General features: G+C 40.5%; 1 protein-coding gene across 1 annotated transcript in view; it reads left to right on the top strand.

The window, feature by feature from the left end:
* The first annotated feature begins 930 nt into the window (after positions 1 to 930).
* Positions 931 to 13,993, top strand: part of syt9b (synaptotagmin IXb) — a 49,684-nt gene continuing 36,621 nt past the window's right edge. Inside the window, exon 1 of the mRNA XM_084364575.1 lies at positions 931 to 1,462. Coding sequence (XP_084220701.1) covers positions 1,315 to 1,462 — 148 coding nt within the window. The 5' untranslated portion in view covers positions 931 to 1,314. The remainder of the gene's footprint in view (positions 1,463 to 13,993) is intronic.

The following is a 13,993-nucleotide window of genomic DNA, read 5'->3' as shown; positions in this document are numbered from 1 at the left end:
GGGTTCAGTTCCTGAGATGAAAGAATCTATAGGCTACAGATTTACTGATGATTCCCTGTACGGTTGTCATGACAAGTGACCCCTTTCATATTACACAGTCATTTGATCAATTATTTATATATAAATATTGATCAGTGAGGAATAAGGTGGCAGTAGGTCTTGCTGAAGGACCCCCTTGCAGTTACTTTGCAGCAGAAACAGACAACTGATACAACAAAAGATTCACAGTCAAGTTATTTTTATGTTGCTTGAAGCTTTTTGTTGATACACCTCAAGGACCTCACCTCATACTTCTCAAACAGAAAAAGACAGAGCGACTGAGGCAGGGAGGCCTTTATTAGCTCTTTCAGCAGGCCTTTAATGAGACATTTATCTGCCACTCTCGCCCTTCATTACCTCCGTCAGTAAAGGTCAGCATCGTGCATGCGGGTCCTCTCAGGTGTTTGGGCCCCTAACCCAGATTTAAACATCCGCTCCCCAGGAGCACATGGGGATATTGCTTCATTACTCATGTATTTACTCAGTGAGAGGAATCAGATCTGACTTTTCTCATTAGACAAAGGAGAAGGCGGGGATCAGTGAGGGATTTCGTGACATTTGCAGGAAGAGGCACACACAAGTCTCTGCTGGCTTTTCCTCAGAAGACTTCTCTGTGAGGTGGCAAGACTGCTGTTAGGATAGCAGGGTGATGGTGGTGGTGGTGGAGGAGGGGGGGGAGTTGATGGAGGCAGCGCTTCCTCTCTGTCTCTCTGCATCCCAGTGCATTGAGAAAACATAATTGAGCGCAGTGAAAGCCGCGCATTCATTCATTCAGGGATCTTGACTGGCGCTGCTGAAGCCTGGAGGCTCAGTTGAGCAGGACCGCAGAGCTGTGGACAGGAGATAGAGGAGGAGTAAAGAAAGAAGAGAGAGAGAGAGAGAGAGAGAGAGAGAGAGAGAGAGAGAGAGAGAGAGAGAGAGAGAGAGAGGAAAGAACTGAAGGAGAGGAAAGAACAAGAGGAGGAGGAAAACGAGAGCTGCGCGCTGGATTGGAGGCGTCATTTCACTGCTGAACAACAGAACCATGCAAAGCAGGATCTTTTAAACCGATGAAAACTTCTCCTAAAACCTCCAGCTTTTACTCAAGAATCCACCTCAACTCCAGTAAACCCGGATTTCAGCGAATTTCGCGGATGCGTCGAGCGCACCGGACCTATCCAGGGGTGTAGCCGTGCGTCTTTGCGCTGGTAGAGGCTGTGAGTGTGCGTGCGTGTGACAGGAGCTGGTGGAGGATCAGCCGGAGTGGCCGACCAGTCAGAAGGATGCTGGTGGGCAATGCCTGCAGAAAGAGAGGATGAGATTTGTCGAAAGGCGCTGGAACTGCTCTCCGACCTGTGCTCCAAGGGAGAGGTGCAGGACGACAACTGCCTGGATTTCATCTACTACTTCAGGGACTTGGCCAGACCGCGTTACACGGACTCAGGTCAGCCTCCACAGCCTTCTCTCTGAGAGTTTATAGCAGAGTGTTATTATAGGGCTGATGAATCTGCAGCTGTCTTTAAATCAATATGAATAAAAGGGTTTTATGGTAAAAATGCATAGTTTTATTTCTTCAAGGGGGCTGATCAGGGTGGGTTTCTATTTAGGAAGAGCATTCAGCCAGACTTTAATCTCCTTTAATTCTCTGCGCAACTTCTCTAAAACTTCCAAACTTCCTACATAAACAGAAATATAAAAAAAGTGGAACTTGACAGCCCAAATTTAAGCACTAAATGTCACTTTTACCATTCACTCCTGCTTCAGGGATCCCTGTGTGCATTAAAAGAAGGTTTTCTTTAGTCCTTAGTGGTCAGTCTGAAGAGAGGAGAGGAAAGCGTCACAAAGACACCACACACTATTTGCTTCTCAGTTGACTAAATGCGAGAAAGAGTGTGATCTGTGAACTTGTTGCTTGCATCCATTAGCACCAGCACAATCTACGAGGCATTTCAGACCTTTACAGTGTGTGTGTGTGTGTGTGTGTGTGTATGTGTTTGTTTGCAAGTCCACCACAGCATCCATCCTCCTCCTCCTCCTCCTCCAACAGACTTGAACTGAGCAGTGCGAGTGTTGGTTGGGTTTCTCTTTTCTCCGGCGGCCAGGGAGAGAGTGAAGATGCCCCACCCGATATTCCCCATAGCTCCCAGCACTTTGCAGATGAGGGTTGAGAAAAACAAAGAAGAGCAGTGATCTTATCCAGTTATTTTAGACTCCCAGCCTGCAGTGTTTGGCTTGGATTTCTTGAATATTGGCATTAGAAACAGGATTCTGGTCAGTCAGGAGCTGTTTGGTGAAAAGAAACCAGTCTGAAACACATTCTGGTACACTCTGAAACTTTAGAAAGGCCTTCTCTGTAAGACTGTAAAAATGATATTACATTTTTACTACAAAAATCCCAAGGAGGACTATAAGCACGTAGGGATGGTCCCTTTATCAGAAAGTGGGTGATGATATTGCAGTTGTGTTCTTCAGGGAGTGCTCCACCAAACCAATCATCTTTACCATGATAACATGTTCAGTGCAGTGTGTGTGTGTGTGTGTGTGTGTGAGTGCATGATAGAGTATGACGTGCACATACATATCAGAGCATGCAGTTTATCAGAATTCCCATGCATATGTGATGTACATTATACATCCCATGATGCATTTTCGTGAACTCAGATCTCTTCGCCTCTGTATGTATATTTGCGTATCTGTGTGTGTGTTTGTCTGTGTGTGTGTGTGTGTGTGTGTGTGTGTGTGTGTGTGTGTGTGTGTGTGTGTGTGTGAGAGAGTGTTTACATGTATGTTGGTTGCTGTTTGCAGCCGGGCCGCTGCCTTTAAACATGTTACAATCCATCATTAAACATGTATGATGAAGAGGAAGTTCAAGCTACCATTGTGGTTCCCCTGAGGAGCTGTGACCCACTTCCTCTTGTATTAGACTGCTCTAAATGCACACACATGCACACGTGTGTGTGCACACACACATATGCACACACACAACAAAACTTAATTGAATTAAGTATTTGTTTATACCAGTGAAAATGGCCACATTTTGCTGTGTGTGTCTGTTAGTATGTGTGTGTCTGTTAGTGTATGTGTGTGTGTGTGTGCGTAATATAATGCATTAAACAATAATGAAGGGATGATATCTCTTCTGATTTAAAATCAGGAGCTGAATGCGTGACTGTTTTTTCCTTCTTACTCAGTAACATCACAGCTATAGCCTAAAAAGAAGTTACTTAACATTTCAAAGATTGCAGAGATCGACTGTTGTCAGACTTCAAATACAGAACAAAACAATTTAGGTTCCTCCCATAGGCTTTTAAGTTTCTTCATTTGAGCTTTCCTTCTTCCCACTTTGAGTTCCATGTTTGATGTTTCCCTTGTCTTATGTCCTTTTTTAATTTCAATATCATCTTTACAAGTTATGCTTTCAGTTTCAGGGTGTTAACATTTGTGCTTTTGCATTTTAAATTTCACTGTTTTATTGTCCTCACTTCACATTTTTACATTATTATTTTATATTTTAAATTTGAACCCTTTTCTTTTCCTTTTAAGTTAAATTACAGCCTGAATATTCCTATTAGTGTAGTAAAATAATAATCATTTTAATTTGATCTCTAATTTTCTATGTGGCCTCTTCATTTTAATTATGACCAGAAACATCCTTTATACAGAGGATGATGTAAGTGCTCTGAAACTGGATGAATGCACCTGTATAGCTTAACAATCAGCGTGCTAATGGTCACTTTTAATCATTATCAAATGTTAGCATTGTTTATGTTGGCTCTAGTCTGCTGTCATACATAACATACCTGAGGTGAATGGGGAAATGAGAGATAAGCTATGAACTGTGCATTCTGAGTCTGTGCATTTCTCCACCTGCATGTATGTGATGCACTCTCACCAGATGTCTGGAAAGATTACTAGTGCTTCTGCTGTAGATGCAAAAGACTTGTTGCACTTGTGGCAACCAGACTCAACCAGACTTTTGTGCTCATCGTCATCCGAGCAGGGTCGTGCAGTCTGCGAGTGGCAGCCCCGCCCCTCACACATCACACAGATACAAAAAAGAAAAAAAAGAAAAAGGAAAGATCTCTCTTCTGGATTGTGAAAAGCTAATACACGAAGATCCTTAATTAATCAAGATCAATTATCAATCAAGCTGAAAGGAGCGTACTACATCCTAAGTCTAATGTAACTCTCTAATTTCGTTGCTTATTGCACTTAACTCACCTCAATGCCGACTGAAAGCACTGACTTCCTGGGTAAAAGCCGATCCAATCACCTACAGTATGTTCTCCAGGGGGCACTTCATGTGTGTTATCCTCCTGTAGCTTTATTTTTGAAAGGGCAGCCTGCTCCTCAGTTGACCTCCTTGATGGCACCAGCTGTGGTGGCCTCATTTTGAGTCACACCCAGACTTAAACTTCCTGCCTGTGAGACCAACAGACTGAGGAGATATTTTCACTCTTTATAATAATGCTTACATTTGTCAGATATGTGTTTTCACACATACATACACCAGTTAGGTCAGCAGTCAGTGAAAGTTATGCCTTTCTGTGTTTCTGCTACTGGAATGTAAAACTGGGGTAATGTCATGCAAGAGCTTCTGTATGAACCCCAGTGTTTCTCCAGGTGTTTTCCAGCTGTGCTCCTTCAATACTTTCAAACAAGTCAGGTTAACTATATGGACCATATATTGAAGTATTTGTGATCATAGGGTACAGTGCTGTTGTACTGACTCATAAAGCATTTAGTCAACGATCTCTGAGGAAGTTCATTTACTGGTTTGTCTAAATCAAAGACACCTGACTATCTCATGGCTCCCATTTACAGTGTAAGTCAATATGATACGCAAAAGAAGAAAATCACCTGATGACTCAGACAAACTGTTCACAGCACACAGGTGACAATGGACAGTTGGAGAACTTGTGAAGGGCCAACATTAAGCTGGCAGTTTTGAGCTTCATTGGTCAGATATTAGCTAGTTATTTATTGTGATCTGGTTGCACCAGCTATTTCTAAGTTTGTTACTGAATTTGCATGCAAAGTTTAAAGTAATTACTTACTAGTTATTTACTTCATCAGGCTGAACTGTTAATCTTTTGGGAATGTCCTCGCTTGAAAAGACTTGCGGTAATGTATAAATCGCTCATGACATCAGATGCTTCATCCAATCAAAAGCACTTAACTAAGTAAACAGGAAGCACATGTAGCGTCATGTGGTGTAACATAACTTCAAAATAACAATGTAAGGCTCAAAGAACCAGTGATTCTACAAAAGTTGGGAAACTGTATAAACCATAAATAAAACAGTGTGGTCAGTTCTCAATAAATATTACATTTTGTTTTGATATAATATTTTAGTGAGATATAAGGTAAGGTAGTAAGGAACAGTTACACAACAAAAAAAGTACAAGTAAATCTACAGTCCAGCTCAAAACACAGAAACATTAAAAACAATATATTTAGTGTTTTACCTAATCAGCTTCGTTCATTTTTGTAAATACAGTATATGCTTATCGTGAATATGATGCTAGCAACATGTTTCATTTTATAGTTAGTAGTATTCATTCAATTTGAGTCAAGTGAGTGAAATATTATTTAAAATCTACCCAGCTTACATCTTTATTAAACAACATTTTGTGTTTGGTCATGTATGTCGACCATGTTGCATCCCCTCAAGCTAACATTAGTTTTGAATGCTAGCTAACGGTCGTAGTTAGCAGATCCAGCTGGCAGTTAACCGACTGGTTGTGTGTATGCTGTAACAACTAATACATAAGAACTAGTTTGTGTGGTGTAACACATTTTTATTAAAAGATGCATACATTTTCAGAGATACAATAATACAGTTTGAACTCATGAACATCTTGTGCAGTCAGAACCTGCTCACAAAACTTTATTACAGAAAAAAATACAATTTTCCGACCCTGCCTCACCTTCTCGTGCTCAAACCCTCAGCTGACACCATTCGGGGACTCATTACGACATCGCCCGCCTCTGAATGGAACATGATGGTTTCATATTCCTACACTCGAAAGTGATACAAGTCATTGTCGTGGGAACAATGATCCATTGGAAAGTTAAAACGCAGAATGCACATTCATTTCTTGGTCTCTAAGACGACGGATTGATTAAATGTTAGGGGAAATAGGTTAGGTTTCATTACACCCTTGATTGCATTTTGAAGGCTTCGTTGCCAGGCAACATAACATTGGATATTTGGTTTAGATATCGTTGAGCCTCTGGTGATATTCTTAAATGAGCTCAATAAAGTTAATGGCTCTCATCTTTTCTTCACTTCTCTTAATTTGAAATCCACCTATCCACAACATTCTGTCTAATCCACTACAAATAAGTGAATTACTCCAGGTTCATCCGTGCACAGCTTGTCCATTTTTTTCCCACACACCACTGTAAAAGTCGTTTCCAGGACATTATCCCCATGCATCCCCTAAGACCCACACTCGCATGCCCTTTCACCTAAGCTATTGTCTCTTATTGACCCACTGCTGACTTGGCTGTTGCAGCTTATTGAACTGTACTCAGTGCTTGGCTCCCTAGAGGAAGGGCTGTAGTACATCAAGGAGTTTAATGAGATGTCTGTGGCCCGAGGCCCGCTCTCTGTCAAGAGCAGGCATTTGACTCTGCAGAAAACAATAAATTGGTCATAATCATAGGCTCTCTGCACTTAATCTGCTCTTCATACCTGTATTAACCTGGTTGCATCATCTTGTGAATATTAAAAGTTTTTCCAGGAATGTTGTGTCCATATATTTGCTTTTTACTGCGATATTGATGCGCACATTTTTTGAGTTATGCTGCTAGGGGGCTTTCTAACAAAACAAAATGTCACAAAATGATATTTGCCGAGTGTTGTGGTTGGAGGGCCGGATGGAGTGGTGGGGCACAGCTGCAGCTAATCTTCCCAGGACTTGCCAGCTCTGTGTGGAGGAGAGATTTGGGTGCAGATCCTGATTATCAACCTGACTGCAGCAGGGATCCACGAAGGTGACCTCCGTTGTCGGGTGTTTATGTTCTGTAATGTTGACTGCTGACTGGAGCTTTGGGGGAAATGTTCTTTACTTTATGAACTTAATGTTTCAGAGAGGGGAGGGGGAAAAAGAGGTGGAGAACTGGAATTTTTGGTGAGTGCTAAATTTATTGAGAGGTTAACCTAAATTTAAACTCACAAACACTAGCTTACTGCTAATGTACAGTAAAGTTATCTGGCTGTTTGGGGTGAATTAACGGGAGTAAACACAAATGATTGTGCAGTCAAACTCACATGATTAACGCCTAGCTAGTATATAGTTTTATTCAACTGAAGTTTAGTCTTGTTCCTGGAAGTAGCGGCAGGTGACCAAATGAATCGTTACCTTCAGTAAACTTGGGGGTTTCTCTGGGTTTGAATATTGTTGGAAAAATTTAGGATCATGTAAGAACACAAAATTACATACGCAAAAAAAAAATATTTAACAAAGGTCTGCCCGTTTTCAGACATTTTAATGCAGAATTAATACATATTATATTGTTAAATGACGCAGGTGGCCATGTTTTAAGTTTGACCACCACTGACTACTCTACAGCGTGTATGATGGGGTTTCAAAGGGAAAGTAAAAATACAACAAGAGTTAGACCCTTGCCACTCTGGCTCCTCCAGTGCTTTGAGCAAAATGCTAACATCAGCATGCTAACATGCTCACAATGATAAAAGTAATATCATGTTCACATTTGGTGTGTAAGAATTCTAAAATTAGTAAATTAGCACCAGACCTATAGCCTTAGCTGTCTAAAGCTGTCTAAAAATAGAGCTAAGGCTAATTGGAATGTCAGCTTGGTCATGAACCTGGGTATTAGCCAAATGAAAGAAGAGGTAATGCTAGATGAACAATTAAGGGATCAGCAAAGTTATTAGAAGGGGGGCGTGAATGTGTGAATTTAATGGCAATCCATTCACAGGTTGTAGATGTTTCAGTTTGGACCACAGTGGTAGATTGACCGACCGACGACCTATAATTGCCATCCCTAGAGCCGAGCAGTTATTGTGGCTAAAAAATGTTACATTTGGAGTTCACACTCTTGGCCTATTTCTCTGTGATTGAGTTTATCATCTGTAATCATAAATGGATATTCAAAGCTGATGTGTGGGATGGAAAAATAATAAAAGAGTTGCTGCCTCAATGAATCAACCATTCAGCTGTTTACACCAGTACAGTAGATTCATTGAGGTTATTATCTGTGTAGGTGTGCTGGATAGTATAGAAATAAATTGGCGTCATTGTGAGTATGTTGTGTGTCTCTGATCATCGTCCACCCCGGTCAGGGACTAAACAGGGGATATGATGGGCCTGTAATGAACCCTCCTCAGAGGCACAGGGACCTCCGTATCCACTCATCACCTCTAATGCTTGCAGCCACATAGATGATACTGCACTGAATAACAAAAATAAAACCAACAATAAAGTGTGCCAGACTGGTATATCCCTAACTGCCTGAAGTCAGTAATGATAGTGTTCATGATCATAATTATGATGTATAGAGTAAATAGTAAGTACCGTAACAAAAGGAAGCAGAGAGGGGCTTTGTGTGGTAGTCTTTGTTTATACCTCCCAGCTTCCCTAGGAATTCATACTGGACAAATCTGCAGCACATGATTTTTTCTTTCCCTAACCTTGAAAAAGTTGTTTTAGCTGTTTAACCTTGATCATAACTTATCCATGGTTAATTTCCCTCATTACTTCTCCATAATTTATTTAACCATGCTCTTTCCCAGATGTTAATGTTTCTACAACATTAGCATTGGGCGTAGAACAGCATCTGCACTCTGTGTAATCCTGGGTTTAGCAGAATTGTCCATTATCAACACTCCTATGGTGATATGGTTGTTTTTCTTTACCATGTGCTAGCCTGATTATCAGACTGAAATGCCATTTTGTTTTACTTTATTCGTTTAGCCTGACATGGTGTTTACATATTTCTGCATGGCTGAAGTTGATTCAATTTTGCCCTGACCAATTTGAGGCAGCGGTGGCCCAGTAGGTAATGCAGGTAGTCCACTGATTGTAAGATTGGTGGTACAATCCCCAGATCCCCCGACTGCATACTGATGAATCCTTAGGCAATACGCTGAACCGCAAATTGGTCATGCAAGTCCATTTAGCATCAGTTGCAAGTAAAATGTATCCTCTATTGACTGCCTCATTCTTTGAAAATCGGCACTGCTATTTTTTGTATGCATCAGCCCTCCAGCGAGCAAGTTGACCGATCCATATTTTTCTCCTGGACTTTTGCCACTTCAAACATTCACCGACCTCTGGTGAGATGGTTCAGAGGTCTTCCTTTAGATCAGCTGGCTTCTGCCCACCATGTTTGCTGTAGTCCTTTGCTATTAGCATAGCCACTTTATAAGCCTCCTCCCTCAGGTGAAGCCCCCTACACACCATACTGATATCAAAGAACTGGCTGACTGTTGCTTCGCATTGTCTCGGCCAAGAAGCTGCACTTACACACACTACAAGACTACAGCTGGCAGCCATCAAGCTTGTACGTTCTCTCTGACCAATATAGCCGCTCCTAATGGAAAATATGTCTGATTTAAAAAGTTGCAAATGGCACTGATGAAGAGGCACAGGAGAAAAATTAGGAGAAACTTCACTAAATGGGTACTACAGTAACAGGGTCAGTGGACTTTCCCTTCACCGCCGCCGTCGAATCTACAAGCAGAATTGGCCAAAATGCCTCCAACAAGGGCTGTCCAGTTCCAACAGTGACGGACACACCGCATTGACTGGAGCCGTGGACTCTCACTGACTGCCCTGACAAAGCCTGGATAGACTCGTCTTCAGTTACAGCCCAGTAAATATACATTGTGTGGACTGCTGCTTATTGCTTCTATTTAAGATTAAGTTGTCTTGTGTCTCTTGATGAGCCTTTGAATTACATCCACTTTCCTCCGGTCACTTTTAATGTCTGTGTCTGATGGTGACTGAAATAACCAGTTACTGCATTCAGCATGTCACACAGAGTATGAAGAACTCTGTTGCCAGGTTATTGATGAAGACTGGACACATACCTGCAGGATTGTATTATGCTCGTTTCAGCCTCGTTTCAGTTTCTCCTGGCCACCGCTAGTTTTGAATTGATTTCATTGATTGCTTCGATGGAGCTCCACGTCAATTCTCACATCTTTTAACCCCTTGTAGGTCACAGTGGGCTGTAAAAGTTCAGAAAGCAAGTGCACATCTGTCAGGATTTCAAACATTTTTTGATGCCAAAACATTGAAAACAGACTCAAGTTGAAAACAACACCAGCCACACGGTCGCAGCTGGTAAATATTTGGGAGAGTTTTTACATGTCACATTTGATAGGATTCACGCTCCTTGAACAGCAATCTGCAGAACCGGGCATGTGTTCCAGGAGAGAGCATTTTCACTGTGATGATAATGGAGGCAGGGTTGTGACAGAGAGAGCAGGAAACCACAGGACACAAAATAATTCTGCAATCAGTAATCTGACATGTGTTCACTGACTGTGTGGATACACACAACATCACAGCTTAAAACATGACAAGAGGTCAAGGCACAATCACAACAAAACAAATGTTTATGCGTGCTTCATCGTGGTGATTACAAGCCGGTCTTTAAGGGTCCAGTATGGAGGATTTCGGGGGATTTAGGAGGATCTGTTGGCAGAGATGGAATATAATATTAGTCCTAGAGTGTTACCTTATGCTGAATACAAATTGCAGCTCAGATACAGGAAGGCCAAAAATCTAATCTCTTATCAGTTGTTTTTCATAACTAAATAAGTGTGTTTTAGAATAAGTTAGGGTTAGGGTTGAAAAGGATAAATTCAGAGCAGAATTAGAATTTATTTATTTATTAAATAAATGTCTCTACAGTAGCATGGCAAGCTAAACTGAACAGATTACATAGTGAGCTGTCCTTAAAATAAAAATATAGTGGTGATATATAAGAGACTTTAAGAGAGTTTTTTTTTTTTTTTTTTTTTAAATAAAAATAGTTAACAATTCATTTGATGGTTGACAACCAATAATGAATTAATGGGTAAATAATCAATGAATTGATTAATCATAGCAGCTCTAGTGTATAATCACTTCAAACAAAGAATCATGTGTGTTACCTCAGAATGAGTCGTTATTATCTGAAGAAGCTCAGAACAGACAAACCAGACGCAGGCTCTGGAAAAGGCTTTTTGGATTTTTAGTGTTTAAAGTAGGGAGGGTGAGAAAAGGTGCTGCTAGTATTGCTGTAGATGTTTTTTTTTTTTTTTCCAATAATAGTCTTTCTGGATAAATCATTTCCAGAAATCAACTTTCATTGTTTTAGTTTGGAGTTTTTTGTGCCTTGTAACCGCAGCTGTACAGACAACAGCCACTGGATTACTTTTAATATTGATTTGATATCTATATTGTGTTTGACTGAGGGAGGGAAAAGGCATTTTTGAGGCTAGCTTGGCGGGTTAAACAGCTCTAAACTTGTAGACACTGCGTGCGAAGTAGAGACTACACACTTGCACAAGACAGATGGATACACACACATTGAAAGGTTAAGGCATAAATCCTCATCCTGCATGGAAACTCTCCTCACCCCTGAAAGAAAAAGAATGTCTGCATGTGTGAAATAAGTGCATGTCCCAGACCTCCACAAATGCCATTAGTCCACTCTTCTGTTATATGCAAATCTACAAGTGCAGGACCACATACAGTCTGTCTGTACTAACTATTAGAATTAATGTATGTCAAAATATTGTTGTGCCCAGCTGAAGTCTCATCTCCTCAGCTGTGCAATTATTATGTTCCACTAAATCAGAATTATTTCACATCACAATCATTTGTAAAACCAGGAAGATTATTATCATTATAATTATCATGTACAGCTGATGAAATACCAAATACATAGACTGAAATAACATCATGACACGGCAGCTTGTTATCAAAAGTAGTTAAAAAAAACTGTTCACAAGGAAGAGAGAAGAGTCTAATGTGTGTGTGTGTGTGTGTGTATATATATATATATATATATATATATATATACACCTTATTTTGAGAGTAAAAACATTCTTCCATTAAACCAGTGTCCAGTGCTAATGTCTGCTCTCTGTATGCACGTCAGCTACCCTAGATGATTACTGCTACCTGTGAGCGTACATTGTGACATGGAGTCATTGCATTTCTGCTGGCTATGTTTTGTCACTGTTTAACTTTACTACCATCTACTGGATTTTAAGATGTCTGGCATTTAACGAAATTAAAGAATAATTTGTGCATCCTCCCTGTGATACGGATCAGCTCCAGAATATGATGGTTCGCGTTTGGCCCATCCTTCATCTTTCCTTCAAGTTTCATGAAATCCAGACTGTTGGGTTTACTCAAACACAGACACAAAGGCAGACAATGACTTAACGAAGAATAACTGTAGCTGGAACGGGAAGATGGAACAGTGAGATACAGAACAGAACAGGCGACTGACAAAGAGAGAGGGGAAGACAGGACTTAAATACACAAGTGGTGATCAACTAATAGAACGCAGCTGAGGAGTAAAAAGGGCGAGAAAACAGACAAAGGGAGGAAATGAAAAGCAGAACATGACACATGAGAACAGAACTTCAAAATGAAGCAGGAAATAACAAAAACAAAACCTAATACTATGACACGCTTTTCTGTTATCCTGCAGACAAAAGAAAAACAAACTCCTTGCTGGAGGTAGTAAGACACATGCTAAGTTAAACATTGTGAAACTGGTGTGAAAGTTTAACTTTGAGCGCTGCTGGCTCTATTTCTGCTTCACTTGCTACCATTCTGTGGTTCAATACAAGTAGGCCTCACCATCATAGCTGAATAATCATCCAACCTGGAGTGTGTTGGTGATTTACACAATGCCCCATCAAGAGAGATCTAGTCTAAATCAATAAAAGCAGCCATCTGTGTGTCTGTTCACATTGGGGTTTTAAGCTTGATCCTATTCAGAGGCAGGAGAATGCCTCTGCCAAGGCTTCTATCAGGAAAATCCATTTGTGTTGTTAGACAATGAAACACCTGACTCTGATCCCTGTCACTGAAGTGCTTCCTGGTGGTCAAACATTCTGTGTCCAACCAAGTGTCTTCAGAGCCCTAAATGTATTGTTTTATCATCTGATTCTATTCTTTATCATCGATAATTTGATGAAAGCACTTGTGAAAATAGCTTGTATCTTCCTGCAGTCAAACTCCAAACCTACTATCACTGCAGAATTTACCATGTACATAACCTTGGTTTCAGACAGATGTAGTTAAAAGCAGCTTCTCATTTCTTATCGATAATTTTGCTGGCAGAAATGACTGTCAGCAGCAGATTTGTTTTTAACTGCAGCTAGCCACAGTAGCCAACTAAACTAGTGTTAGCTCCATGAGTGGTTAAAAACACCTTCTCCAGTTGACTTTTTAGTATTTACAGCTGATTTATATCAAATGAGAACTGTGCTAAAGGATCTTAAAAATGCACCTGATGGCTAAATTCATGATACCGTGCTAAAAAGCTGCAGCATCTGCACAAATTATGAAGTTTTGCATTGTTCTGGTACTGCAGATTAGGGCTAATTAGTCGTAGTTTTGATATGATAAGGAAAAATGTTAAACCAGGCTGCGGATTCATTGTAAAAGTTTTTGGCTACTTAGCTTATACTTGGGCAAGCAAGACAGAGATTAGATTTAGCTTTAATATTTGTATTTACAGTTCAACTTTTACGTTTTAAAAGGAAAAACTTGAGGTTGAGGACTAGACTGGACTGGACACGCCTAAAACTGAGACCTGACACTGGTCATTATTTATGCCTATCAGACTTGACCAGACTGAAACTGTCTGGTCCTGAAGCTGAGAACCATACAACCCAAGACCAACCTGTATTTTTATTCTCTTTTTTTCTTACAAAGTTTTGTGCTAGCTATATTTAGCCTATAAACAGTTGTGAATGGGGCTTGTG

This window comes from Pagrus pagrus (genome assembly GCF_965226575.1).
Source record: "Pagrus pagrus genome assembly, chromosome: 10".
Lineage (NCBI taxonomy): Eukaryota > Metazoa > Chordata > Actinopteri > Spariformes > Sparidae > Pagrus > Pagrus pagrus.
This window is presented reverse-complemented; position numbering and strand designations above follow the sequence as displayed.